At 42.9% G+C, this 26268-nt stretch overlaps 1 protein-coding gene across 11 annotated transcripts in view; it reads left to right on the top strand.

Annotated features, from left to right (window-relative positions):
- OS9 (OS9 endoplasmic reticulum lectin) overlaps positions 1-19299 on the top strand; it is a 29564-nt gene extending 10265 nt beyond the window's left edge. For 2 of the 11 annotated variants that reach the window (XM_065887914.1, XM_065887918.1), the window contains 9 exons: positions 14399-14609; positions 14723-14824; positions 15057-15157; positions 15357-15408; positions 15791-15879; positions 16082-16357; positions 16643-16832; positions 18079-18191; positions 18504-19299. In XM_065887914.1, coding sequence (XP_065743986.1) covers positions 14399-14609; positions 14723-14824; positions 15057-15157; positions 15357-15408; positions 15791-15879; positions 16082-16357; positions 16643-16832; positions 18079-18191; positions 18504-18629 — 1260 coding nt within the window. In that variant the 3' untranslated portion in view covers positions 18630-19299. Of the gene's footprint in view, positions 1-14398; positions 14610-14719; positions 14825-15056; positions 15158-15356; positions 15409-15790; positions 15880-16081; positions 16358-16642; positions 16833-17756; positions 17922-18078; positions 18192-18503 lie in introns of all 11 variants that reach the window. The other 9 variants (XM_065887917.1, XM_065887913.1, XM_065887919.1 and 6 more) reach the window with 7 other exon arrangements.
- The last annotated feature ends 6969 nt before the right edge of the window (positions 19300-26268 follow it).

The following is a 26268-nucleotide window of genomic DNA, read 5'->3' as shown; positions in this document are numbered from 1 at the left end:
TCCCACCAACAGTATAGGAGGGTTCCCTTTTCACCACACCCTCTGCGGCATTTATTATTTGTAGACTTTTTAATGATGGCTATTCTGACTGGCGTGAGGTGATACCTCATTGTAGTTTTGATTTGCATTTCTGTGATAATTAGCAATGTTGAGCATCTTTTCATGTGCCTATTGGCCATCTGTATGTCTTCTCTGGAGAAATGTCTATTTAGATCTTCTGCCCACTTTTTGATTAGGTTGTTTGTTTTTTTGATATTGAGCTGTATGAGCTGTTGTATATTTTGGAAATTAAGCCCTTGTTGGTCACATTGTTCGCAAATATTTTCTCCCATTCCATAGGTTGTCTTTTCGTTTTGTTTATGGCTTTCTTTGCTGTGCAAAAGCTTTTAAGTTTAATTAGATCCCATTTGTTTATTTTTGCTTTTATTTCCACTTCTCTAGGAGACGGAGCCAAAAAAAATTTCTGTGATTTATGTCAAAGAGTGTTCTGCCTATGGTTTCATCTAGGAGTTTTATAGTATCTGGGGGTTTTTGGGGGGTTTTTTTTGGTTTTTTTTTGGCTGCGTTGGGTCTTCGTTGCTGTGGGCGGGCTTTTCTCTAGTTGCGGCAAGCAGGCTTCTCATTGCAGTGGCTTCTCTTGTTGCGGAGCACAGGCTCTAGGCGTGCAGGCTTCAGTAGTTGTGGCATGTGGGCTCAGTAGTTGTGGCTCTGGGCTCTAGAGCGCAGGACCAGTAGTTGTGGTGCACGGGCTTAGTTGCTCTGAGGCATGTGGGATCTTCCCAGACCAGGGATCGAACCCATGTCCCCTGCATTGACAGGCAGATTCTTAACCACTGTGCCACCAGGGAAGTCCCAGTATCTGGTTTTATATTTAGGTCTTTTAATGGGATTGTTTCCTTAATTTCTCTGATATTTCATTGTTAGTGTATAGAAATGCAGCAGCTTTCTGTATATTAGTTTTGAATCCTTAATTCCAATATGATTAAAATTTTCAGTCTTTATAGTTTGTACTTTGGATCTTTTATTAAATACTTTTCTATTCACCTATATTTTTGAAGTTTTAGAAGATTTCTTATTATATTTCGGACTTCAATCAAAAATTTAATGTATAGTGTAAGCTTGGGACCTAAATATACCTAATTTCCATCAGGATAACCAGTTGTCCCAGCATCATTTATTGAGTAATCTGCATTTCCTCTCTGATTTGTAGCACCACCTCAGTCATTTATCAGGTTCCAATATATGTGTGCACTTTCTTATTGGCTTCTCTTTTGTTTTAAAAGTCTGTCTATTACTAAGTTTCGTTATCTGATAATGTGCATTTTCCTTTGTTCTTCAAAACCATCTGGGCTATTATTGGATAAGTTCTGTGAAAAACTGTTTGGGGAGTTTTAACTGGAAGTATGTTGAATTTTAGATTAATTTGGAGAGAATTGATATTTTATGATATTGAGTCTTCATATACTATGAACATGATGTTTACTTCTTTTTATTGTCTTGTACTTTAGTAAGATTTAAATGTTCTCTGTGAAGCTCTCGTACATCTTATGTGAGGTTAGTCCTCGAGACCTTGTAGCTTTTGTTTATTTGTGTCTTGTGCGTATATGTACATGTTCCAAGCATACAGGCACCTTATAGTTTTTGATGCAATTGTAAATGGCATCTTTTAAAAATTATATCTTATGATTGATTGTTGCTGGTGTATGGTCACATTAATTGATTTTATGTATTGATCTTGTATTCAGCAACTTTGCTGAACTCTCTCATTTCTAATAGTTTGCAGATTCCCGTGGATTTCCTGTGTAAATAATCATGTCATCTGCAAATAGGGACAATTTTTGTTTCTTCCTTTCTAATTCATATACATTTCATTTTCCTTATACTTACAGTGCAATAGAAATGGTGATGATGGCCATCTCTGACTTGTTCCTGACTTTAAAGGAAATGCTCTACACTAGTTTTTAAAAGTATTTTATTTATTTATTTAGCTGTGCCAGGTCTTTTTGTGGCACGCAGGATCTTCGTTCGTTGTGGCGTGCAGAATCTTTAGTTGCAGTGTGTGGGATCTTTTTTTTTTTTTTTTTTTTTGGCTGTGTTGGGTCTTCACTGCAGTGCGTGGCCTTCTCATTGCGTTGGTTTCTCTTGTTGCAGAGCAGAGGCTCTAGGCACGCGGGCTTCAGTAGTTGCGGCGCGAGGACTCAGTAGTTGTGGCTCATGGGCTCTAGAATGCAGGCTCAGTAGTTGTGGCACATGGGCTTAGTTGCTCCACGGGTTGTGGGATCTTCCCGGACCAGGGATTGAACCCGTGTACCCTGTATTGGCAGGCAGATTCTCAACCACTGCGCCACTAGGGAAGTCCCCGTGTGGGATCTTTAGTTGCGGCATTCAGGATCTTTTTTCATTTGCAGCATGCAGGATCTAGTTCCCTGACCAGGGATCAAACTTGGGCCCCCTGCACTGGGAGTGCAGGGTTTCTATTTATTTATTATTTTTTAAAAAATTATTTATTTTATTTACTTATTTTTGGCTGCGTTGGGTCTTCATTGCTGCGCACAGGCTTTCTCTAGTTGTGGTGAGTAGGGGCTGCTCATCCTTGAGGTGAGCGGGTTTCTCATTGCGGTGGCTTCTCTTGTTGTGGAGCATGGGCTCTAGGCTCACGGCCTCAGTAGTTGTGACTTGCAGGCTCTAGAGCGCAGGCTCAGTAGTTGTGGCACACAGGCTTAGTTGCTCCGCGGCATGTGGGCTCTTCCTGGACCAGGGCTCGAACCTGTGTCCCTTGCATTGGCAGGTGGATTCTTAACCACCATGCTACCAGGGAAGCCCGCGCAGGGTATTTAACCAAGGTTTTTGTTTTGTTTTGTTTTTAATAAATTTATTTATTTACTTTTGGCTGTGTTGGGTCTTCATTGCTGCATGCGGGCTTTCTCTAGATGTGGCGAGCGGGGGCTACTCTTTTGTTGAGTGTGCAGGCTTCTCTTGTTGTGGAGCACAGGCTCTAGGCGCGCGGGCTCAGTAGTTGTGGCTCGCGGGCTCTAGAGCACAGGCTCAGTAATTGTGGCGCACAGGCTCTAGAGCGCAGGCTCAGTAGTTATGGCGCATGGGCTTAGTTGCTCCGCGGCATGTAGGATCTTCCCGGACCAGGGCTCAGACCCGTGTCCCCTGCATTGGCAGGCGGATTCTTAAACACTGCGCCACCAGGGAAGCCCGGGAGTGCAGGGTCTTAACCACTGGACCACCAGGGAAGTCCCTGAAGTAACACTATTAACATATTTTCCTGTAGGCTTTGTAGACTCTCTTTATCAGGTGAATGAAGATCCATTCTATTCCTAATTTGCTGAATATTTTCATGATGCAAAGCTGTGGAATTTTTTTTTTTTTTTTTTTTTTTAAAGCTGTGGAATTTTAACACATGTTTTTCTGTATCTATTAAGAGGGTCCTATGGTTTTTCATCTCTGTTTTTTTATATGGTAAATTAAAGTAATACATTTTCTAAGGTTTTTTACCCTTGCATTTCTGGGATAATCCATCGTCATGAACTATTCTTAACACATTGCTATTCAGTCTCCTAATACGTGATTTTTACAGCTATTTTCATGTGTGAATTGGTCTATAATTTTCTTTTTTTGTATTGTGCTTACCTTCTTTTGGTATCAGGTAATATTAGCTTCATAAGTGCCTTGAGAATCTTCCCTCTTTGTTCTCTGAAATAGTTTGCTAAGATAGGAATTCATCTGTTTTTTAAAGGTTTGGGAGAACTCTGTAAAACTGCCTCATCCCCACAATTCACCACAGTATTGGTATATTGTGGGCATGGTTTTTACTACTGTTTTAATTTACTTAATGATAATAAAATTTTTTAGGTTTACTATGTCATGAAACATTAATAGATTATAATTTCTTAAGCCATTATTTCATTCCTAAATTTTCAAATGTATTAGCATAAAATTAGTGTTTTATTTTTATTTAAAATCTGTTTTTGTAGATATACCCCCTTTTTAATTCCTAATATTGACTTTGCTTTTTCTCTTTTTGTTGATCTGTCTTGCCAGAGATTTGTCTATTAGTCCAAGAGCTACCTTTTGACTTTGTTTATCCTCTCTATTGTCTGATTACTATTTCATTAACATCTTCATTATTTTATCTTTATTATTTCTTTCCTTCTTCTTTTAAGTTTGTTCTGTTCTCTTTCTAACTTGGATTTTTTTTCACACTTAAAAAATTTTATATTTAATTTTTGAATAGGTATTAAATTTTCATAGCTCCAATGTAGAAATGCTTTACAAAGTATACAGAGAAAAGCCTCAACACACCTTTCCCCTCATCAGTCTCTTCCCATCCCCATAAAAAGGTAACCATTGTTAGCTTCTTTTTATACACTCAGAAAATTTTTTTGCTCTTATTAAAACATTTTTAAAAATTGAAGTATAGTAGTTGATTATATTATATAAATTACAGGTGTACAATATGGTGAGTCACAATTTTTAAAGGTTATACTCCATTTATAGTTATTATAAAATATTGGCTGTATTCCCTGTGTTATACAGTATATCCTTGTAGTTTATTTTATACATTATAGTTTGTACCTCTTAATCCTCTATCCCTATATTGCCCCCCTCTTCATCTCCCCACTGGTAACCACTAGTTTGTTCTCTATATCTGTGATTTGACATTAAGTTATTTATGGCTTTTCTAATGTTAAACCAATTTTGCTTTCCCGAGATGAACCCAGTTCAGTCATATGTATTACCTTTGACTATCCTTTTATATCTTGTTGGGCTCAGTTTGTGATGTTTTAAAGGATCTTGTATAGTGTATCTCCTGAGAGATATTGACCTGTAGTTTTTCCTTCTAGTACTGTCCTTATCATGCTTTAGTGACAAGGTTATGCTAGCCTCAGAAAATAAATTGAAAAATGTTCACTTTTTCTATACTCTGAAGGGTGTGTAAGATTGCAATTTTTTATTCCTTAAATATTTGCTAGAATCACCTGGAAAATCATCTCGGTCTAGGTTTTCTTTGTGGAAAGATTTATGGAAACCCTCTATGATTTGTGGAAATCATAAACTTATGATTCATTTGATTTAGTAGTTTTAGGAATAGTCAAAGTTTTCTATACCTAGTTGGGTCAGTCTTAGTAAGTTATATTTTTTAGGAATTTATCTAGTTTGTCTCATTTTTCAGATTTATTGGTATAAAGTTGTTCATGATATCCTTCTATTATCTTTCTAATTTCTGTAGCATCTGTAATTAGGTTCCTCTTTTCCTTGCTCATGGGTTATTTTTGCCTTGCTCTTTTGTTACTGGTCAGTTTCTCGAGAGGTTGGTCAGTTTTAGTAGACTTTTCAGAGAACTCATTTTGACTATGTTGACCTTCTGTATCGTATTTGTTTTCCATTGTATTTATTTCCATGCTAATCTTTATTTTCCTTCCTTCTACTTTTTTCAGCTTTAATCTGCTGTTTTCTTCTAACTTCTTGAAATGAATACTTAGTTCATTTCCAGCTTTTCCTCTTTTATAATACGTCTCTTATAAATTTCTCTCCAAGTACTACTTTAGGTATGTATCACAGTTTTCTAAGCCTATTTTAAGTTTATCTAATTTTCAAATGGATAATACTTTCCCATGACTCAAAACCCAGAAACTATAGAGAGGTGTGCAGTGAAAAATTTCCCTCCAAACTTCCCTCGCACCTGCTCATTTCCCATCGTGCCCTCCTCCCACCCCCGCCCCCCAAGTAACCCTGCTTAGAGTATTCTTTGTCCTTCCAGCCTTTCTTTGTGTGTTTAAAAGCAATTATGACTAGAGATTCTTATTTCCTGTTCCCTTTTTTTACACACAATACACAGTATATTAAACACACATTCTGCACCTTGTTTTTGTATATCTTGACAATAATTCTTAGACATCTTTCAGTGGCAGTACATCTAGAACTTTATTCTTTGTTTTCACATTTGCATAATGTTCCATTGTGTGAGTATTCTATCATTTTGTCACCATTACTGTACTGATTAAAATAGTTTCCCCCCTACTTTTTGTCATTACAAAAGATTATTCCATTATACATATGTATATGTGTAACTGTATCTTGAAAGTGTAATTGCTGGGTGCAGGTTATATATATTTAAAGATTGTCCTTTTAAAATTTTTGTTATGGAAAATTTAAAACATAGAATCAGAGATAATTGTCCAGTGACCCACCTGTGTGTCGTCTGGCTTGAGCCAATATGGCCAGTCTCATTTCATCTATCCCCTTGCCCACCCCCCTGCACTACACCTCCACTCCCAGATTATTTGGAAACAAATTACAGACATCATATCATTTCATCCATAAATATTTCTGTATTATCCCTAAAAGACTAGAGCCCTTTTAAAAATATAACCACAATACCATATCACACTAAAAAATTAACCATAATTTCTTATCACCAAATATTCAATAATTTCGTTTCCCTGATTATCTTATATATCTCATAATTATATAGATTTTAATGGTGGTACCAGTTAATTTGAGTCCTCAAATACAAGTCCTGGACCATGTAAGTTTCAATTTGTTGAGACTTGTATGGTCCAGTATATGTCAATTTCTGTGAATGATTCTTTGTGCTTGAAAAGAACGTGTCCTCTACTGTTAGGCACAGTGTTTTCTGTATGTCTTTCAGGTCACGATTGTTCAAATCTTTTGTATCCTTACTGCTTTGTCTCCTGCTATAATTATGGATTTGTGTGTTGTTCCTTATTATTCTTTCAATTTATTCATCATTATTCTGTCAGTTGTTGCTTTTCTATCTTGGGGCTATGTATTAATTTGTTCAACAAATGTTTATTAAGTGCTTCTATGTGCCAGGCACTGTTCTAGTTGCTAGCGATATTTCAGAGAACACAACAGACAGAAATGCCTGCTCTAGTTGGGAGAGACAGACAATAAGGAAGATAAAGAATTACACACAATTTAAATTATCTTCCTCATAAATTGAACATTTTAACATTATGAATTGACCTTCTTTATCTTAGTAATTTTTTTACTTAAAGTCTCTTGTGTGATAATATTAGCTGTAACAGCTTTCATTGAGTTATGTTTACTTATTTTTTTCATCCTTTTGCTTTTATCTTTTCTGTATTCTTATGTTTTAAATGTGTCTCTAAATAGCATATACTTGTATTTTTAACCATTTATATATGTGTGTGTGTATATATTTGGACTTATGTCTAACGTTTTATTTTATGCTTTCTTCTGTTCCACTTTCTTTTTCTCTCCTTTCTTGCTTTTGGTTTATTTTGTCTTAATTATGCCACTTTTTCTCTCATCTCAGTGGGAAGTTATGCTCTTTATTTTTTTAAATAACATCTTTATCGAGATATAATTCACATACCACACAATTCAGTGGTTTTTTGTATAGTCAGAGTTGTACAACCATCACCACAATCAATTTTAGAACACTGTCATCACCATAAAAGAAATCCACTACCCTTTAGCAGTTACTTTCCATTCCACCTCTGCACCAAACCCCATCCTCCCTGTAGACAACCTCTAATCTTCCACTCTATAGATTTGCTTATTCTGGGCATTTCATTTCATATATATATGCAATGTGTGACCTTTTGTGTCTGGCCTCTTTCATTTACCGTGTTTTCAAGGGTCATCTGTGCATAGCATGTACTAGTACTTCATTACATTTTATTGCCAAACAATATTCCACATTCTATTTATCCATTCATCAGTTGATGAACACTTGGGTTGTTTGCACTTTTTGGCTATTATGAACAATGCTGCTTTTAACATATGTGAACAAGTTTTTGCGTGGACGTATGTTCTCATTTCTTTTGGTACATACCAAGGAGTAGAATTGCTGGATCATATGGTAATTCTATGTTTAACCTTTCGAGAAACTGCCAGACTGTTTCCAAAGCAGTAGCATCATTTTATAATCCCACAAGTGGTGTATGAGGGTTTCAGTTTCTCCACATCCCCATCAACACTTGTTTTTCATCTTTTTGCCTATAGCCTTCCTAGTAAGTATGAAACGGCATCTCATTGTGGTTTTGATTTGCATTTCCCTGATGGTTAACGATGTGGAGCATCTTTTCATGGGCTTATTAGCAATTTGTCTATCTTCTTTGGAGAAATATCTATTCAGATCTTTTGCCCATTTAAAAGTTGCAGTGTCGTTTTATTATTGAGTTGTAAAATTTCTTTATATATTCTGGGTACAAGTCCCTTCTCAGATGTGTGATTTGCAAATATTTTCTACCTTTCTGTGGGTTTCCAGTTCACATTCTTGATGGTGTCCTTTGCAACACAAAGGCCTTTAATTTTGATGGATTCCAATTTATCTATTTTTTGTTTTTGTTGTTACTTGTGCTTTTGATGTTGTATCCAACAAACGATTGCCAGGAAGACTTACACCTATGTTTCCTTCTAAGAGTTTTATAGTTTTACATGTAGGTCTTTGATCCAGTTGGATTTAATTTTTTGTATATGGTAGGAAGTAGGAGTCCACCTTCATTCTTTTGCTTGTAGATATCCAGTTGACCTAGCATCATTTGTTGAAAAGATAATTCCCACTGAATCATCTGGGTAACATTGTTGAAAATCAAATGATGATAACAGTGAAAATTAATTTCTGGACTCTCAATTCTGTTTTCTTGGTCTATATATTTATACTTATGTCAGTACCACAATGTCTTGATTATTGTAGCTTTGTAGCAAGTTTTGAAATCCATAAGTACAATTCGAAATCCAATCCTGTTCTTTTTTTTCAAGATTGTTTTGGCTATGTGGAGTTTCTCGAATTTTCATATAAATTTTAGGAACAGTTTGTTAATTTCTGCAAAGAACATGTCTGAAATTTTGATAGAGATTGCATTGAATCTGAAGATCAATTTGGGGAGTATTGTCATCTTAACAGTATTAAGTCTTGTAATCTGTGAACTTGGATGTCCTTCTGTTTGTCTTTAATTTCTTTCAGCAATGTTTTGTAGTTTTGAAAGTTTTTTTGTTTTGGTTTGGTTTTTTCCTGGGACATAGCAGGTGTTAAGAATAGTTAGCTATTGGGGGTTTTTTGTTTTTTTGTTTTGGCTGCGTTGGGTCTTCGTTGCGGTGCACGGGCTTCTCATTGTGGTGGCTTCTCTTGTTGCAGAGCATGGGCTCTAGGCACGCTGGCTTCAGTAGTTGCAGCACACAGGCTCAGTAGTTGCAGCGCAGGGGCTCTAGGGCGTGCGGGCTTCAGTAGTTGTGGCACACAGGCTTAGTTGCTCTGGGGCATGTGGGAATATTCCCCAACCAGGGATGGAACACATGTCCCCTGCATTGGCAGGCAGATTCTTAACCACTGCGCCACCAGGGAAGTCGTATTGTTTTTATATTATTATTTTTTTAAAATTGAAGTATAGTTGATTTAGGGAGTTCCCTGGCAGTCCAGTGGTTGACTCTGTGCTTCCAGTGCAGGGGGCACGGGTTTGATCCCTGGTCGGGGAACTAAGATCCTGCAAGCCACATGGCAGAAAAAAAAAAAAGTGTGAAGTCTAGTTGATTTAGTGTTTTGTAGTTTTCAGAATAATAGTTCTACACTTATTTTGCTACATTTATTCCCAATTACTTAATTCTTTTTGATGTTATTGCAAATGTAATTATTAATTTTATTTTTGGACTGTTCATTGCAGGTGTATAGAAATACAGTTGATTCCTATATCCTGTAACCTACTGAACTCATTTATTGTAATGCTTTTTTTTTTTTTCTAGTAGATTCCTTAGGATTTTCTATATGCAAGATCAGGTCATCTTGTAAATAAAGATAGTTTTAGTTTTTCTAATCTAGATGCCTTTTATTTCATTTTCTTGCCTAATTGCCCTAGTCAGAACCTCCAGTATGATGTTGAATAGAAGTGGCATGAGCAGACATCCTTCTCTTGTTCCTGATCTCAGGGGGAAACCATTCAGTTTTTTTACCATTAAGTATAGTGTTAGCTGTGGATTTTTCATGGATGCCTTTTTTTTTTTTTTTAATAAATGGCTACTTTTTTTTTTTTTTTTTGGCTGCATTGGGTCTTCATTGCTGTGCGTGGGCTTTCTCTAGTTGCAGCGAGCAGGGGCTACTCTTTGTTGAGGTGTGCGGGCTTATTGCAGTGGCTTCTCTTGTTGTGGAGCATGGGCTCTAGGCGCACGGGCTTCAGTAGTTGCAGCACGCGGGCCCTAGAGCGCACAGGCTTCAGTAGTTGTGGCTCGTGGGCTCTAGAGCGCAGGCTCAGTAGTTGTGCTGCATGGGCTTAGCTGCTCCACGGCATGGGGATTAAACCCGTGTCCCCTGCATTGGCAGGCGGATTCTTAACCACTGTGCCACCAGGGAAGTCCTATAGATGCCTTTTATCTGATCGATGAAGTTCCCCTTTTCCTTGTTTGTTGAATGTTTTGATCATGAAGAGATATTGAATTTTGTCAAATGCTTTTTCTGTATCCATTGAGATAATCACGTGGTTTTTGTCCTTTATTCTATTGATAGGATGTATTAATTAAATTAATTGATTTAAAAAATGTTAACCCAACCCTGTACTCCTGGAATAAATCCCACTTGGCCATGGTGTGTAATCCTTTTTATATGTTGTGGAATTCATTTAACTAGTTGAGGATTTGGGGGTTTATAATCATGAGAGATTTTGGCCTGTGGTTTCCTTTTTTTGGTATCTTTATCTAGATTTGGTGTCAGGGTAATACTTGTCTCATAGAATGAGTTGGGAAGTATTCGCTCCTATTTTTTGAAGAGTTTGAGACCGGTTGGTATTTTTATTTTTTAAATGTTTGATAGAATTCATCAGTAGACCCACCTGACCCAAGCTTTTCTATGTAGCTAGTGTTTTAATTACTAACTTAATCTCTTTACTTGTTACTGGTCTATTCAGATTGTCTATTTCTTCTTGAGTCAGTTTTGGTAGTTTGTGTCTTTCTAGAAATTTGTCCGTTTCATCTGAGTTATCTGATTTGTTGGCGTATAGGTGATCATCGTATTCCTTTACAATCCATTTTATATCTGTAAGGTTGGTAGTAATGTTCCTTCTTTCATTCTCAACTGTACTAATTTGAGTCTTTTTTTCTTGGTCAATCTAGTTAAAGTTTTGTCACTTTTATTTATCTTTTCAAAAATCAACTTCTAGTTTATTTTCTCTATTGCTTTTCTGTTCTCTATTTCATTCATTTCTGTTCTAATCCGTATTATTTCCTTCCCCCTGCTTGCTTTGGGTTTAGTTTGCTTTTCTTTTTCAGGTTGTGGGTTTGATATCTTTCTTCTTTTTTGTATTTTACAAGTAAAAATTTTCTTCTAAGCACTGCTTTAGCTGCATTCCATAAGTTTTGATATATTGTGTCTTCATTGTGTTTTCACTCATCTTAGTATTTTCTAATTTTCTTGTGATTTCTTCTTTGAGCCATTGGCTACTTAGGAGTATATGGTTTAATTTCCACATATTTATGAATTCCCCCAAATTCCTTTATATTATTGATTTCTAATATCATTCCATTGTGGTCAGAGAACATACTTTGCCCCTCCTTTCCTTTTTAAATTTATTTCATTGAAGTATACTGGATTTACAATGTTGTGTTAATTTCTGCTGTACAGCAAAGTGATTCAGTTATATATACATTCTTTTTCATAATTCTTTTCCATTGTGGTTTATCAAAAGATATTGAATATAGTTTCCTATACAGTAGGACCGTGTTGTTTATCCAGTCTATATATAATAGTTTGCATCTGCTAATCCCAAACTCCCAATCCTTCTCTCCTCCACCTCCCCTCCCCCTTGGCAACCACAAGTCTGTTCTTTATGTCTGTGAGTCTATTTCTGTTTCATAGATAAGTTCATTTGCATAATATTTTAGATTCATATGTGATATCATAATGTATTTGTCTTTCTCTTTCTGACTTACTTCACTTAATATGGTCATCTCTAGGTCCATCCATGTTGCTGCAAATGGCATTATTTCATCCTTTTTTACAGCTGAGTAGTATTCCATTGTACATGTGTACCACATCATCTTTATCCATTCATCCTTCCTATTCATCCATTGATGGACATTTGTTTCCATGTCTTGGCTATTGTAAACAGTGCTGCTGTTAACATAGGGGTGCGTGTATCTTTTTGAATTATAGGAGAACATACTTTGTATGATTTAAGTTCTTAGCTCCTTGAACATATTTATAATGACTACTTTAAAATGTTTCTCTATTATGAAGCAGAAACTAACACACCATTGTAAAGCAATTATACTCGAATAAAGATGTTAAAAAAAAAAGTTTCTCTGTGAAATCTAACATCTGTGCCCTCTCACAGGCATGTTCTGTTGCCTGCTTTTTTCCCGTGTATGCGTCACACTGAACTGTTTCTTTGCATATCTCATAATTTTTTGTTGAAAACCAGACATTTTTGGTATTATATTGAAGCAAGTCTGAATACTGATTCTTGCCCTCCACCACAAGACTTGTGTTGGTTGTTTGCTTGTTTATTTCTTTAGTGACTTGGCTGGGCTATTTTAATGCAGTCTACTTCTCCTACAATATGAGGCCTCTGATGTCACTTCTCTGAGGGCACAGCCTTGGACATGCACACAGTCACACGAGATGACAGTGGTTTCAGCAGGGCTCACTTTGTCTCTTTTGCTGATGTTACCCTGTCTGCCTCTGCTGGTCTCATACCCAGCTGTTCTTACCCACTAATTGCCAGCTGATTGCTCTGTAGTTTGTTACATGTGGGGCATAAGTTGGTCCATAGTCTGATCCAATTAAATTTGGGCCCCTTTACAGGGGTTGGTTTTTTGGTCTGTTTTTTGTTTTCTTTGCGGTACGCGGGCCTCTCACTGTTGTGGCCTCTCGCGTTGCGGAGCACAGGCTCCGGACGTGCAGGCTCAGCGGCCATGGCTCACGGGCCCAGCCGCTCCGCGGCATGTGGGATCTTCCCGGACCGGGGCACGAACCCGTGTCCCCTGCATTGGCAGGCGGACTCTCAACCACTGCACCACCAGGGAAGTCCCCAGGGGTTGTTTTTGATGCTACCAGCTTCTTTAGTGCTTACCATCAAATTTTTCATTTTTTTGAATGTGCCCGTAGGCTTAAACTTCCCCATACTCTGTTTTACATGAAGTCAGTTCCTTTGGAAAGAGCTTTGGAGCTCTCTGTTCTTATGGATTGCCTCTCCCCTGGGCAGAATCTCTAAGCCCCTGCTCCGGAGCTGGTATCAGGGACAGTGATCCAGTTCTGTCAGAGTGACACTCCTGGGCAGGGGTAATAGCCTCTGGTCTTCTCAGTTTGCATCTCTGTTGTGAAACCTCTGCCCTTTTAGTGATCTGTGGTGGGATCAAGGCCCAATATTCTTGTCCTGCTGCACCTGAGGTAGAGCCTCTGTCCTATGAGTGGGACTGGGTGGAGGAAGGGAGTCCTCAATCTCTTGACCACATTCAACAGGAATTTATTCTCTGCAACTCAGAACTAGAGAGGACTGAGAAATATTGGTGGCCTGCCCCTCTGGTGAAATACCATATCCCTTGGCTGGATGCTGAGGGGATAGGAAGACCCGTTTTTTTGACCACACTCACCTGGAGTGGAGCATCTGTCTAAGTGAGCTGTGAAGTGGCGGTTGGGGGAAGAGAGGGAGGGAGCAGGTCATGGCCCAAGTACTACAGACTTTCACTGTCCAAGATGTAGCAGATTTTCTTGAATAGATGTTTTTTAATTTGTTGTATGTCCTTAGGAAAATTTCCAGAGATTTTAAATGTGAATTTAAAAAAACTGTTCACCGGTAATGGAATTTCACTAAGCAGTGGGTCTGCAGAGCTCCTGCCGCTATTCAGAAGTGGGGCCTCCCTTCTACTTTTAATAGTTACTTTAGAAATTACAATGGTGTATGCTAAATTTATCAAAGGCTAACATCAATTGATATCTTTGTTTCTTTCTGAATAATACAAGGACCTTAGAACTGTTTGACTTTTTTTAAAATCATACACACACACACAAAGAATATATAGATTTCAAATACATATGAAAATATATATCAAATATGTAAAAGTATGTACATACTGTAATTATATAAAGCAATAACGTGAAACAAATCAGCTGGTTACCTACAGTTAAGCTGCCCAAGTTCAGTTCCTATTTTTACCACTTAGCAGCTGGTCAGCCTGGGTAAGTCCCTCAACCACCTCAAACCTAAGTTTCTTGAGCCACAGAGTTGAGATACTAATACCTCCCTTACTGGGTTTCTGTGATAATTAAATGAGCTAATGCATGTGAAGTGCCATATGCACAATGTATGCACAGTGCGTGATGAACTGTAAGTGCTTAATAGAAGACTGCTGCTCCAAGAACTAACGGTAATTGTTGGTAATTACTATTTACTCACCCTCTCTGTCCTGGCAGTTCCTCTGTGACGAGGGCGCTGGTATTTCTGGGGACTACATTGATCGAGTGGATGAACCCTTGTCCTGCTCTTACGTGCTGACCATTCGGACTCCTCGGCTCTGCCCTCACCCTCTCCTCCGGCCCCCACCCAGTGCTGCTCCCCAGGCCATTCTCTGCCACCCTGCCCTGCAGCCTGAGGAGTACATGGCCTACATTCAGAGGCAAGCTGGTGAGTAATTAAAACGAGGAAGGAGAGACATGGGGAGGGACACGCAGAAGATGAAGTACTGAAGAGCTGAGAGGAATGTGTCCCTGTCCTGCCTACATGCTGTCTTTCAGTAGACTCAAAGCAGTACGGAGACAAAGCCGTAGAGGGTCAGCAAGACCTGGACCCTCAAATATGGAGTGAAACCAAGCCTGGGGTGATGCCCCAAAAGAAAGCAGGTAGGCCCTTGTGTCACCTGTTCCATGAAACAGGTCTCCCGTTTCTTCCCTTCTCCAGCGTTACCGTCCTATACACCCAGGGGTGTCTTGTCCTTAACAGTCCTGACTGTTGGGGTGGGTGAAAAAGTACTATGGGCCCTAACCCCTTAGTAATAGAGAACGAACCCCATGCTATTTGCTCCCTTCTGTTTCTCCCCTCCTTTCAGGTTCTCCCTTGTTCTCTGTATTCCAGGCGCAAGCCTAGCCAAGGATGATGGTAAGGAATCAGATTTCTGGAAGATGCTTCACGAGCCAGAGGAACAGGCGCCAGAAACGGGGGAGGCACAGGCTGAGGTGAGAGCCAGCTTCCTAGCCATTTCTCTGATGAGGCTGAGCCTGGGTTTTGGGCTGGAGGGCCACTCAAGCTGAGGTCATTATGATGAGATGACCTCCATTTACCTAGGGATGGAAGCCTTTACCCAGTCATTGCTTTAAGAGTATGGTTGGCATGCATAAGCCTGCGTACTTGACCCTGCCCTTTTCTTCTCATCAGGAGCAGGAACCAAACCTTGAGGCAATGGATCCAGCGCCAGGCTCCCACGATGGTGAGTGAACCCTCCACGTCTCCTTTACCGCTTGAATGTATTTTCAGGTTCTGCAGGGGGCAGGTGGGGGACGGGTAGGGATAGAGCTAAAACACTGGGTTGGGCAGCCAGGCCAGCAGCAGATTCCTTTTTATAGGAGTGCGTGAAAGAGCAGGGGACTCGGCAGCTTGTTAGCATCCTTCTCTCTCTCACCTGTGAGGCCCCCTTAGGCCACATGAGCGCTCTCTGGAGGGGTGTGTTGGGCCCTATCTCTCACACTGGACAGGTAGTTCCTGCAGGCAGGGACCGTGTCCTTCCTTGGCCTCCTCAATTCCTCTACTTAGGAAGTAAAAACAGAAATAATTTAAGACACAATGGGTCCGTTCCTATTCTTTCATCACAGATTTCCAGAACAACGTGCAGGTCAAAGTGATTCGGAGTCCGGCAGACTTGATTCGATTGATAGAGGAGCTGAAGGGTGGAACAAGAAAGGTATGGGCCCTGCTCCAGGGAGGGGTGGAACCTGCCTCCCTGCTGGGAGCATTCAGAAAACCACCCCTGACCTGGGCCTGACCTCAACTTCCTTTACTCCTCCTGAGTCCCCCGGTACCACCTCCCTGTTTGTCTGCCCGCCACGTGTCTACAGAAACCCCAGCCATCTACCATCTCCCTCTTTCTCCCGATCCCCACCCAGGGGAAGCCAGACGCAGGCCAAGAGCAGCCTGGAGACGGAGCTGCAGAAGTCGCTCCCAGGGGACCGGAGGTGAAGGAAAAGCGTGATCCAGAACATGAGAACGAGGTGGAAGAAGAGGAAGACGATGAGGATGAAGAAGACGATGAGGATGAAAGGCAGTTGCTGGGAGAATTTGAGAAGGAACTGGAAGGGATACTGCTCCCGTCAGACCGAGACAAGCTCCGTGCGGAGGTGAAGGCTGGCATGGAGCGGGAGCTGGAGAACATCATCCAGGAGGTGAGTTCCACTCTCTCCACTCTTCCGCCGGCTGCTTCCGCAGCTGCCAGCGCCTGTGGGTGGGACAGGCCCAGGGACCGGAGGAGAACGGGGGCAGCACCTCGCCTGCCTGGGACCTATGACCTGGCGCCCTGAACCGCTAGCTGCTTACTTAATTAAAAGGGGGGATGGTGGGGAAGGGGGTCAGAGAGAAGGATGAGACTCAGATACTACTCCTCCGTGGAGCATGGACTGCCCCTCACACTGCAGACCCTTGACTCTCCACCCCCACCTTGGGCCTCCCAGACAGAGAAAGAGCTGGACCCAGACGGGCTGAAGAAGGAGGCGGAGCGTGATCGGGCTATGCTGGCCCTGACATCCACTCTCAACAAACTCATCAAAAGGCTGGAGGAAAAACAGAGTCCAGAGCTGATGAAGAAGCACCGGAAAAGGAGGGTTGTCCCCCAGAAGCGTCCCCCATCCCCCCAGCCAGCAGGTGAGAACTGTCAGGCAGGAAGGAGCAGCCAGGTCCATCATCTTCATCTCTTCTGAGAATGCTTACTCTCTCTCTCTCTCTGGGGTACTGTTCGCACTTGCCTTCTTCCCAACACCTCTGTCCCTTCGCCTGGTTACCTCCTAGTCGTCCTTTTGGGAAGCAGCTTTCGGAGGCCACAGGGCCTCTGGCTTGCTGGCGTGCCTGTTTGCCGGCTTGCTCCTGTACATCCAGTGCCTAGCACTTTGGCCGGCACCTCGTGGGTGATCAGTAGACATTAACCGAATGATGTGAGCCTGTGTGCGGAAGACCGCACGTCTGTGACAGGTGCTGCCTGTCGATGGCTAGCACTGCGCAGGGAGCGGCCCCAGCTAGCAGGGTGTCAGTGGGGCAGCCCAGCTGCTCATAAGCCAGCTGCCTGGACAGACTCGAAGTTCCCTTCCTCTTGCGCCCCTTGTGTCCATTCCACGGGGCCTGTGGGTGTGGAGACCAGGCATTCCAAATGGAATGTCCTAGTCTCAAACCTTCCATCCCACTATCTCTATCATAAACACTGAAATGTCTTTTGAGTCCCGACATTGTGGGGTGCCAAACCAGTTTTCCAACCTGCTTCTTAAAACAAACTTCTTTGCAGGCCCAGGTGGCCTGATTTTTGCTTCAGAAAACAGTCGTTTTCCTGTAGGTGATGGGCAGAATTATCGGGTCGGGAGGGAAGAGAGGAGACTGCAGTTGGTGGAGGGAGCTTTATGGCTTGCAGCGGGGTGGGGTGATGGGCACTAGTTTATTCTGAGCACTGGCTCACATACATGTTCGAGATGGAGTAACTGCCGAAACCAACTGCTGGCTTAGGGAGAGGCGACCACCACAGCCCCTCACCCTGGAGTCACGGCTCTGCTTTGTGTCTCCCTGTGTGTCTCCCCCTCTAAGAGGAGGATCCTGAGCACAGAGTCCGGGTCCGGGTCACCAAGCTCCGTCACGGAGGCCCCAATCAGGATCTGACTGTCCTCGAGATGAAACGGGAAAACCCACAACTGAAACAAATCGAGGGGCTGGTGAAAGAGCTGCTGGAGAGGGAGGGACTCACAGCCGAAGGTGGGCCCTGGAGGGCGGGCTGGATTCAGAGCTGTTGGAAGGGCTTGCTGCCGAAGTGGAGGGGCTGGGAACCTCGGCCGGGGGCCCCGGGGCAGAGGACCTGTGCTGAAGCTCCCACCCCTCCTCTCTATTCACCGGCTGTCCCAATCCTTTCCAGGTAAAATTGAGATCAAAATTGTCCGACCGGGGACTGAAGGGACTGAGGAGGATGCGCGCTGGCTGACTGATGAGGACACGAAAAACCTCAAGGAGATTTTCTTCAATATCTTGGTGAGAGGCGCCCCGCCCGTGAGTCCTGGACCTCCAGCCTTCCCTGTCCCGCAACCAGCTGAGGTGTTGAGGGTGTGGTTGAGAATCCTCCAGGCACCTCCCAGCCTTGCCGCTGGCTCAGCCTGTTTCCTCATCCGTAAGACGAGGCTATTGGTTCTGGGCATCGGGCCCTCAGCCGGAGCCCCACGAGCCATGTGTGCGCTGGCTCCTGCCTCCCCCATGCTTGCCCGCCCTCCCGGATCCTCCAGCGCCCGGGGCCTCCCTCGGCCTCCGCTCACCCCCCCCCCCCCCCCCCCCGTGCCCTCCCACCAGGTGCAGGGAGCTGAAGAGGCGCAGAAGGAGCGGCAGCGGCAGAAAGAGCTGGAGAGCAATTACCGCCGGGTGTGGGGCTCTCGGGGCGGGGAGGGCACGGGGGACCTGGATGAATTTGACTTCTGAGACCACCGCCTTTGGCTCGCCACGGAGTCCAGAGTCTTCCTAGACTGGCCCTGCCTCCTTCCCCCCAAACCCCCGGGGTCCTGAGGCAAAACAGCAGAGGAGAGCTGAGCTGTGAGCTGTGGACCTCGAGGCCCTCCTGGGGGTGTGCAGGGGCCTCGGGCTGAGCGCTGCTGCTACTGCTGAGAGCGCCCTCAAGACCTCCTAGGCCTGTGAGATTTGCTCTCCTGGGCTTCTCCCCATACCCGCGTCCTTTCCTCCCGGCTTCCCCCGTGTCGTCTCCCAGCTTCCCCCGTGTCGTCTCCCAGCTTGTGGGTTCCTTTGCCCTCCCTACCTAGAGCGCTGTGAGATCTTTTGAGTGGAGTAGGGCAGGGGGAGCAAGAAGGGCGGGGCGGTCAGCAGGCCCCAAGAGGCACGCCCACCCCTGCCTCACACCTGTTCAGAGGGCCTTCCCCCTTCCCCCAGACTGGCTTGGGATGTCCTGCCCCTTTCCCTTTCCACACTGTTCCCTACAATCTGTGCTTCTGAGTTGAAGCACCTTCTCTCTGTTGCTGAGAAAATGGGAAGAAAGTTGCCCACCACCTCTAACACAATCCCACGAAAAGGGTAGGCTGCGAATCCACCCACCATGTTCTAGAACAATCAGGTTTCAAAATAAAGAAATGGACCATCACACCATCAATCTTTTTTTTTCTTTTGGGAGGGGGTAGGTGGGTTTGGGGCTCAGTAGGGAGGAGACTTGGTGTTCTTCTCAGGCTGGAGGGCACGCTCTCTGATCCCATTCTGTGCGCCACAGTCCCGGCAGTAGCAGTGGGGCTGGAGTATGCAGGAAGAGACCAGGACGGTGAAACAAAGCCTGCTGGCCTGGCCCTGACTGAAACACTTGCAGTGCTGGTGTCCCTTCTCTTCTCCCCCTTTATATCCCGAGAGCCACAAGGTACACACGGAGTTACCCCACCACAGGGGCCTCCTGCCAAGCTCTCCTACAGTGCTGCAGACTCCATCCCACTACCTGCCAGCCATACCACTTCATTTCCCAGAAGAGACATCTACCTTTGGCCATGCCCAGAGAGAGGGCCGCTGCCCACACAGGCCAGCTTCCTAGTATGCCAGTGGTAGGCAGGCCTGGTTAGGTGTCTCCATCTCTTCCTCATTGCCAAGTGCAAATCTAGGTCCCCTGCTTCCCGCACTTTCTCCCCTTGCTCTGTCCGCATCTCTCAGGTGTGCAGCATTTTGCTGAAGACTCCGCTGACTCATGGGTAAGGGATAGAGGGCATGGAACTCCCACGTCTCCAAAAGTGGAAAGAAGGATTCAGTTGCTGAAGGAAGCTGTATGAGGTTGACCCTTTTCTTGCTGAAAGCAGTCTTGTACTTATTGGGCCAGTTACGCTTAAATTGTTTTATTTAAAAATGCAAATAGGTAGGCTTCTGAAACCCTGCTTCCCAGATCCATTTGTGTATCTTGAGGGGAGAGACCTAAGACACTATCGCAAGTGCAGCTACAGTCAGAATGCTGGATCCAAATCCTCACCCTCCACTTACTATTAGTAGGGCCTTGGACAAGTTGTTTTAACTTTTCCAGTGCTGTATCCTCATGGGTAAACTGGGTAACTGTACTGGCCTTGGCTGGTTGTGAGGACTGAATGAGATAAGAGGGTGTGTTGTACTCTTAGCACGGTACCTGGCCCACAGGAGGTGTTCAGTAACATAATAAACCAGCTGCTGAGTTCTGAAGAGACTAGATGGTACTTGGAGGCAAGAGTCATAGAAGGAATACCAAAAGCTAATCAGAAGCTATTTAGAATGGGAGAGTGGGGACAGGCTGGGGCAGGAGGGTTACCTTTGATTTGATAAGGGTAGAACCTTAACAGCATCAGAAAATGGAGTTCTACAGTTAGACTTAATTGATAGCTTCAGGCCACTACATCCAAAAAATAAAAACAAAAAACAATACACATTCTTTTTTAAGTGCACTTGGAACATTCTCTAGGATAGACCACATACTAGGACACAAAATAAGCCTCAGCAAATTTAAGAGGAAAGAAATTATTTCAAGTATCTTTTCTGACTACAATGGCATGAAACTAGAAATCAACCACAGAGAGAGAAACAAGAAAAAATTACGTGGAGATTAAACAACATGCTATTAAAAATACCAATGGGTCAATAATGAAATCAAAGAGGAAATTTAAAAATACCTTGAGACAAATGACAGTGAAGACACAACCATACAAAATCTATGGGATGCAGCAAAAGCAGTCCTTAGAGGGAAGTTCACAACTATACAGGCCTTCCTCAAAAAATAAGAAAAATCTCAAATAATCAACCTAACCTACCACTAAAAGAATTAGAAAAAGAAAGACAAACAAAACCTAAAGTCAGCAGAAGGAAGGAAATAATAAAGATCAGAGAGTAAATAAAATAGAAATTTAAAAAACAATAGAAAAAGTCAATAAAACCAAGAGCTAGTTCTTTGAAAGGGTAAACAAAATCGACAAACTTGTGGCCAGGCTCACTAAGAAGAAAACAGAGAGGACCCATACAAAATAAGAAATGAAAGATGAGAGATAACCAATACTGCAGAAATACCAACAAAATAAGAGAATACTATAAACAATTATATACCAACAAATTGGACAACCTAGGTGGAAGGACAAATTTCTAGAAACATACATCCACCAAAACTGAATCAAAACGAAATAGATAATTTGAAGAAACCAATCCCTAAGTGAAACAGAATCTGTAATTAAAAAAACAAAACAAACAAAACAAAACAAAACCAACCCCCTTCAAACAAAAGTCCATGACCAGATGGCTTCACTGGGGGAATTCTACCAAACATACATAAGAAGAACTTGTACTGATCCTTCTCAAACTCTTCCAAAAGATTGAAGAGGAGGGAACAGTCCCAAAGTCATTCTATGAAGCCTCCACCACCCTGATACCAAAACCAAGGACACTACAAAAAGAGAAAATTACAGGCCAATATCTTTGAGGAACATATAAGCTAAAATTCTCAACAAAGTATTAGCAAACCGAATCCAACAACACATAAAAAAGATCATGCACCATAATCAAGTTGGATTCATCCCAAGGTCACAAGGATGGTTCAACACACACAATCAATGTGATATACCACATCAACAAAAGAAAAGACAAAAACCATATGATCATCTCAATAGATGCAGAAAAAGCATCTGATAAAATTCAACATCCATTCATGATTAAAAACCCTTACCACAGTAGGTACAGAGGGAACATATCTCAACATAATAAAAGCCATTTATGACAAATCCACAGCCAACATAATACTCAATGGTGAAAAGCTGAAACCCTTCCCGCTAAAATCTGGATGAAGACAAGGATGCCCACGCTCACCACTTCTATAGTATTGGAGGTCCTAGCCACAGCACTCAGACAAGGAAAAGAAATAAAAGGTATCCAAATTAGAAGGACAGAGGTAAAACTCATTTATGCAGATTACATTATACTATATATAGAAAACTCTAAAGACTCCACACAAAAACTACTAGAACTTGGCTTCCCTGGTGGTGCAGTGGTTGAGAGTCCACCTGCTGATGCAGGGGACACGGGTTCGTGCCCCGGTCTGGGATGATCCCACATGCCGCAGAGCGGCTGGGCCCGTGAGCCATGGCCGCTGAGCCTGCGTGTCTGGAGCCAGTGCTCCGCAACGGAAGAGGCCACAACAGTGAGAGGCCCGCGTACCGCAAAAAAAAAAAAAAAAAAAAAAAAAAATCCCTTTTAAGATCATATCAAAAAAAAAAAAAAACAACTTAGGAATAAACCTGACCAAGACTTAACATGCTGAGCACTATAAAACATTGATAAAGGAAAGTGAAGATGATTCAATGAAATGGAAATATAGCTCAAGCTCTTGGATTGGAAGAATTAATAGTGTTAAAATGGCCATACTACCAAAGCAATCTACAGATTTAATGCAATCCCTATCAAATTACCCATGACATTTTTCACAGAACTGGAACAAGTAACCCTAAAATGTATATGGAACCATAAGAGAATTGCCAAAGCAATCCTGAGGAAAAAGAACAAATCTGGAGGCATAAACCTACCAGACTTCAGACAATACTACAAAGCTACAGTAATCAAAACAGCATGGTATTGGCACAAAAACAGACATATGCATCAATGGAACAGAAAAGAGAGCCCAGAAATAAACCCATACACCTATGGTCAATTAATCTTTGACAAAGGAGGCAAGAATATACAATGGAGAAAAGACAGTCTCTTCAGAAGTGGTGTTAGGAAAGCTGGACAGCTGCATGTAAAGCAATGAAGTTAGAACACTCCCTCACGCCATACACAAAAATAAACTCAAAATGGCTTAAAGACTTAAATATAAGCCATTATACCATAAAACTCCTAGAAGAGAACACAGTCAAAACATTCTCTGACATAAAGCATAGAAATGTTTTCTTAGGTTATTCTCCCAAGGCAATAGAAATAAAAGCAAAAATAAAACAAATGGGACCTAATCAAACTTTGCACAGCAAAGGAAACCATAAACAAAACGGAGAGACAACCTATGGACTGGGAGAAAATATTTGCAAATGAGGCAACCAACAAGGGCTTAACTTCCAAAATACACAAACAGCTCATACAGCTCAATAAAAAACAACAACAAAAAAAAACCTGAATCAAAAAATGGGCAGAAGACTTAAATAAACATTTCTCCAAAGAAGACATACGTATGGCCAATAGGCATATGAAAAGATGCTCAACATTGCTGATTATTAGAGAAATGCAACTCAAAACTAGAGTAAGGTATCACCTCACACCGGTCAGAATGGTCATCATTTAAAAAAGTCTACAAATAATAAATGCTGGAGAGGGTGTGGAGAAAAGGGAACCCTTCTATACTGTTGGTGGGAATGTATCTTGCGGCAGCCACTATGGAAAACAGTATGGAGGTTCCTTAAAAAACTAAAAATAGAGTTGCCATGTGATCCAGCATTCACACTCCTGAGCATATATCCAGAGAAAACTCTAATTCCAAAAGATACAGGTACCCCAATGTTCATTGCAACACTATTTACAATAGCCAAGACATGGAAGCAACCTAAATGTCCACTGACAGATAAATGGATAAAGAAAATGTGGGATATGGGGCTTCCCTGGTGGCGCAGTGGTTGAGAATCTGCCTGTCAATGCAGGGGACACAGGTTCAAGCCCTGGTCCGGGAAGATCCCACATGCCGCGGAGCAACTAAGCCCACGCGCCACAACTACTGAGCCTGCGTGCGCGCCTAGAGCCAGTACTCTGCAACAAGAGAAGCCACCACAATGAGAAGGAGCCCACGCACCATAGCGAAGAGTAGCCCTGCTCGCCACAACTAGGGAAAGGCCGCGTGCAGCAACGAAGAGCCAACACAGCCAAAAACAAATTAATTAAAAAAAAAAAGATGTGGGGTATATACATATATATGTATATATACATATCTCAGAAAGAGAAAGACAAATATCATATATCACTTATGTATCTAAAATGTGATACAAATGAAATTATTTACAAAACAGATACAAATGAACTTATTTACAAAACAGAAAACAAACTTATGGTTAACAGAGGGGAAAGTGGGTGGGGGAGGGATAAATTAGGAGTTTGGGATTAGCAGACACAAGCCACTATAAATAAAATAAACAACAAGGTCCTACTGTATAGCACAGGGAACTAACTATATTCAATATCCTGTAATAAACTATAATGGAAAAGAATACAAAAAAGAATATATATATATGTAACTGAATCACTTTGCTGTTTACCAGAAACTAACACAACACTGTAAATCAACTGTACTTCAGTAGAAAATAAAAATAAATAAATAATCAAGAAAATAGAGTTCTAGAGACCTCACTAGATTTAATCATTGTACTTTCAATAATAAATTCCTTTTTACTTTCCTTTGGCTTCTGGTAAAACTCCCAGCTGTGCTAAGGCACACAAGAGGAGGGGAGCAGGGTGTCTGACAGATGGTAACCAGGAGGGGGTGAGGAAGAGGGGATGGCGAACGGCAGCAGGAATCCAGGTGAGGACACCATGGGGAGCTGGGAAGATGGCGTGGATGTTAAGGGGCAGCAGCTCCCCTTCAGCTCCCAGGGAGTCCCCTTCTAGAGTCCTATTCAGCTACAGTCTGAAGGGCTCAGTGTTCTGTCACCCCACCCATGACCACCCTTCACATTTCCCACAGGCCAAGATGCAGCCCACGACAAAAAGGAGCCAGTGGAGTACTTAGTGTGGGGATTTGATTGGGTGCTGACACCTTGACCACCTTTCTCTGGTAGGAACCGAAAGGAACTTCCCGCTGGCCTGTGGTTCCCTGAGGTCATTTCATTCTCTCCAGGGTCCTTGTTTCCTCCCCATAGTCTCTCACACTCTTGAGCTACTGAGGAAGGGAGGGAGCTTTTGCCACCAAGAAGGAAAGTGGGGATGGAGTGGGGGAGTCCAGGGTCTCTGATGAAAGAGGGGAGGGGTGGCTGGGTCTTCCAGTTGAGGCTTCTTTGCTACTTGCCTCTCTTCCTCTGGGAAGGTTTTGCCTTCCCAGACCATATGCCTGCATCTGCACCTGTTACTGCACCTGCAACTCTGAATCCACCTTTTCCTGGGTCAGGGTGCTGTGCTAGGTGGTCACCCAGCCTAGGGCCCTGTAGAACCCGGGCCTCCCATGTGAGTGGGATCTGGGCCTGTTCCTGCCACCAGCTCAGTGGTGCACCTGCAACTGAATGTCCCTCGTGGGGATGAGGGGTGCAGAGGGCCAGAACCAACCTTACCGGAGGACGCTGGGCCACAGACTGGTTTGTCAAGGTAGCTGACATGTGTGTGGCTTTGCCCAGCCCGTGCCGGCTGCTGGCCCCCCGCCGCCCGCCCGCCCCCCGCCGGTCCCTCTACCAGGTCACATGCTTTCAGCTGCATGCAAGGAAAAGCGGGACTGCCTATATGCTGAACCACGAGATGCTGCAGCTCTTGGCGGCTGCGCCGGCCTCAGGCTGCTGTGTCCTTGCAGTCCTGTGCATGACATGGGGGTGGGCAAATGTCTGCCTCAGCTGAACATGGAGTTTGTGACGCCAGGGACATCTGTGATTGGGAGACCTTCCATCCCTTCCCTCCCTGCCAGGAGAGGGACCCCTACAATAAAGCTCTACTTCTGGTACCAGGTGCTCGAAGTGGGTAGGCTGGCCTGGGGCAGTCCTCCAGGACTGATGTTGGAGCCCCTACCAGGTGCCCTCTGAACAGATATTGTTCAGATTACAAATAAACAGATGCCACCAAGGTAACCTGCCCAAGATCACCTAACTATGAAGTGGAGGTACTAGTGTCAAAATCAGATCTGACCCCAAAGTTCCTGCTCTTAACCAAAGCTACTCTATCTTCTCACCCCTCCAGCAGCCCCCCTCCCCTGTCCTCTTCTCTAAGCTCCACACCCCAACTCCTTCCCAAAACAGGAGTTATCTTGGGAGTTAGTGACTCCTCTGCTCCCTGGGTCCCCACTGTTGCCCTGACCTGCCTGTCTCCTTCCACTACATGAACCTGGAACTGTTTGTTGTACATGATGGAGCATCTGACCTACTGCCTCCACGCCCTTGGATACTGCCCTGACACCAGCCCC

This window comes from Phocoena phocoena, chromosome 11 (assembly GCF_963924675.1).
Source record: "Phocoena phocoena chromosome 11, mPhoPho1.1, whole genome shotgun sequence".
NCBI lineage: Eukaryota > Metazoa > Chordata > Mammalia > Artiodactyla > Phocoenidae > Phocoena > Phocoena phocoena.
The sequence above is the reverse complement of the archived record's forward strand: the minus strand, read 5'-3'. Positions and strand labels throughout refer to the sequence as shown.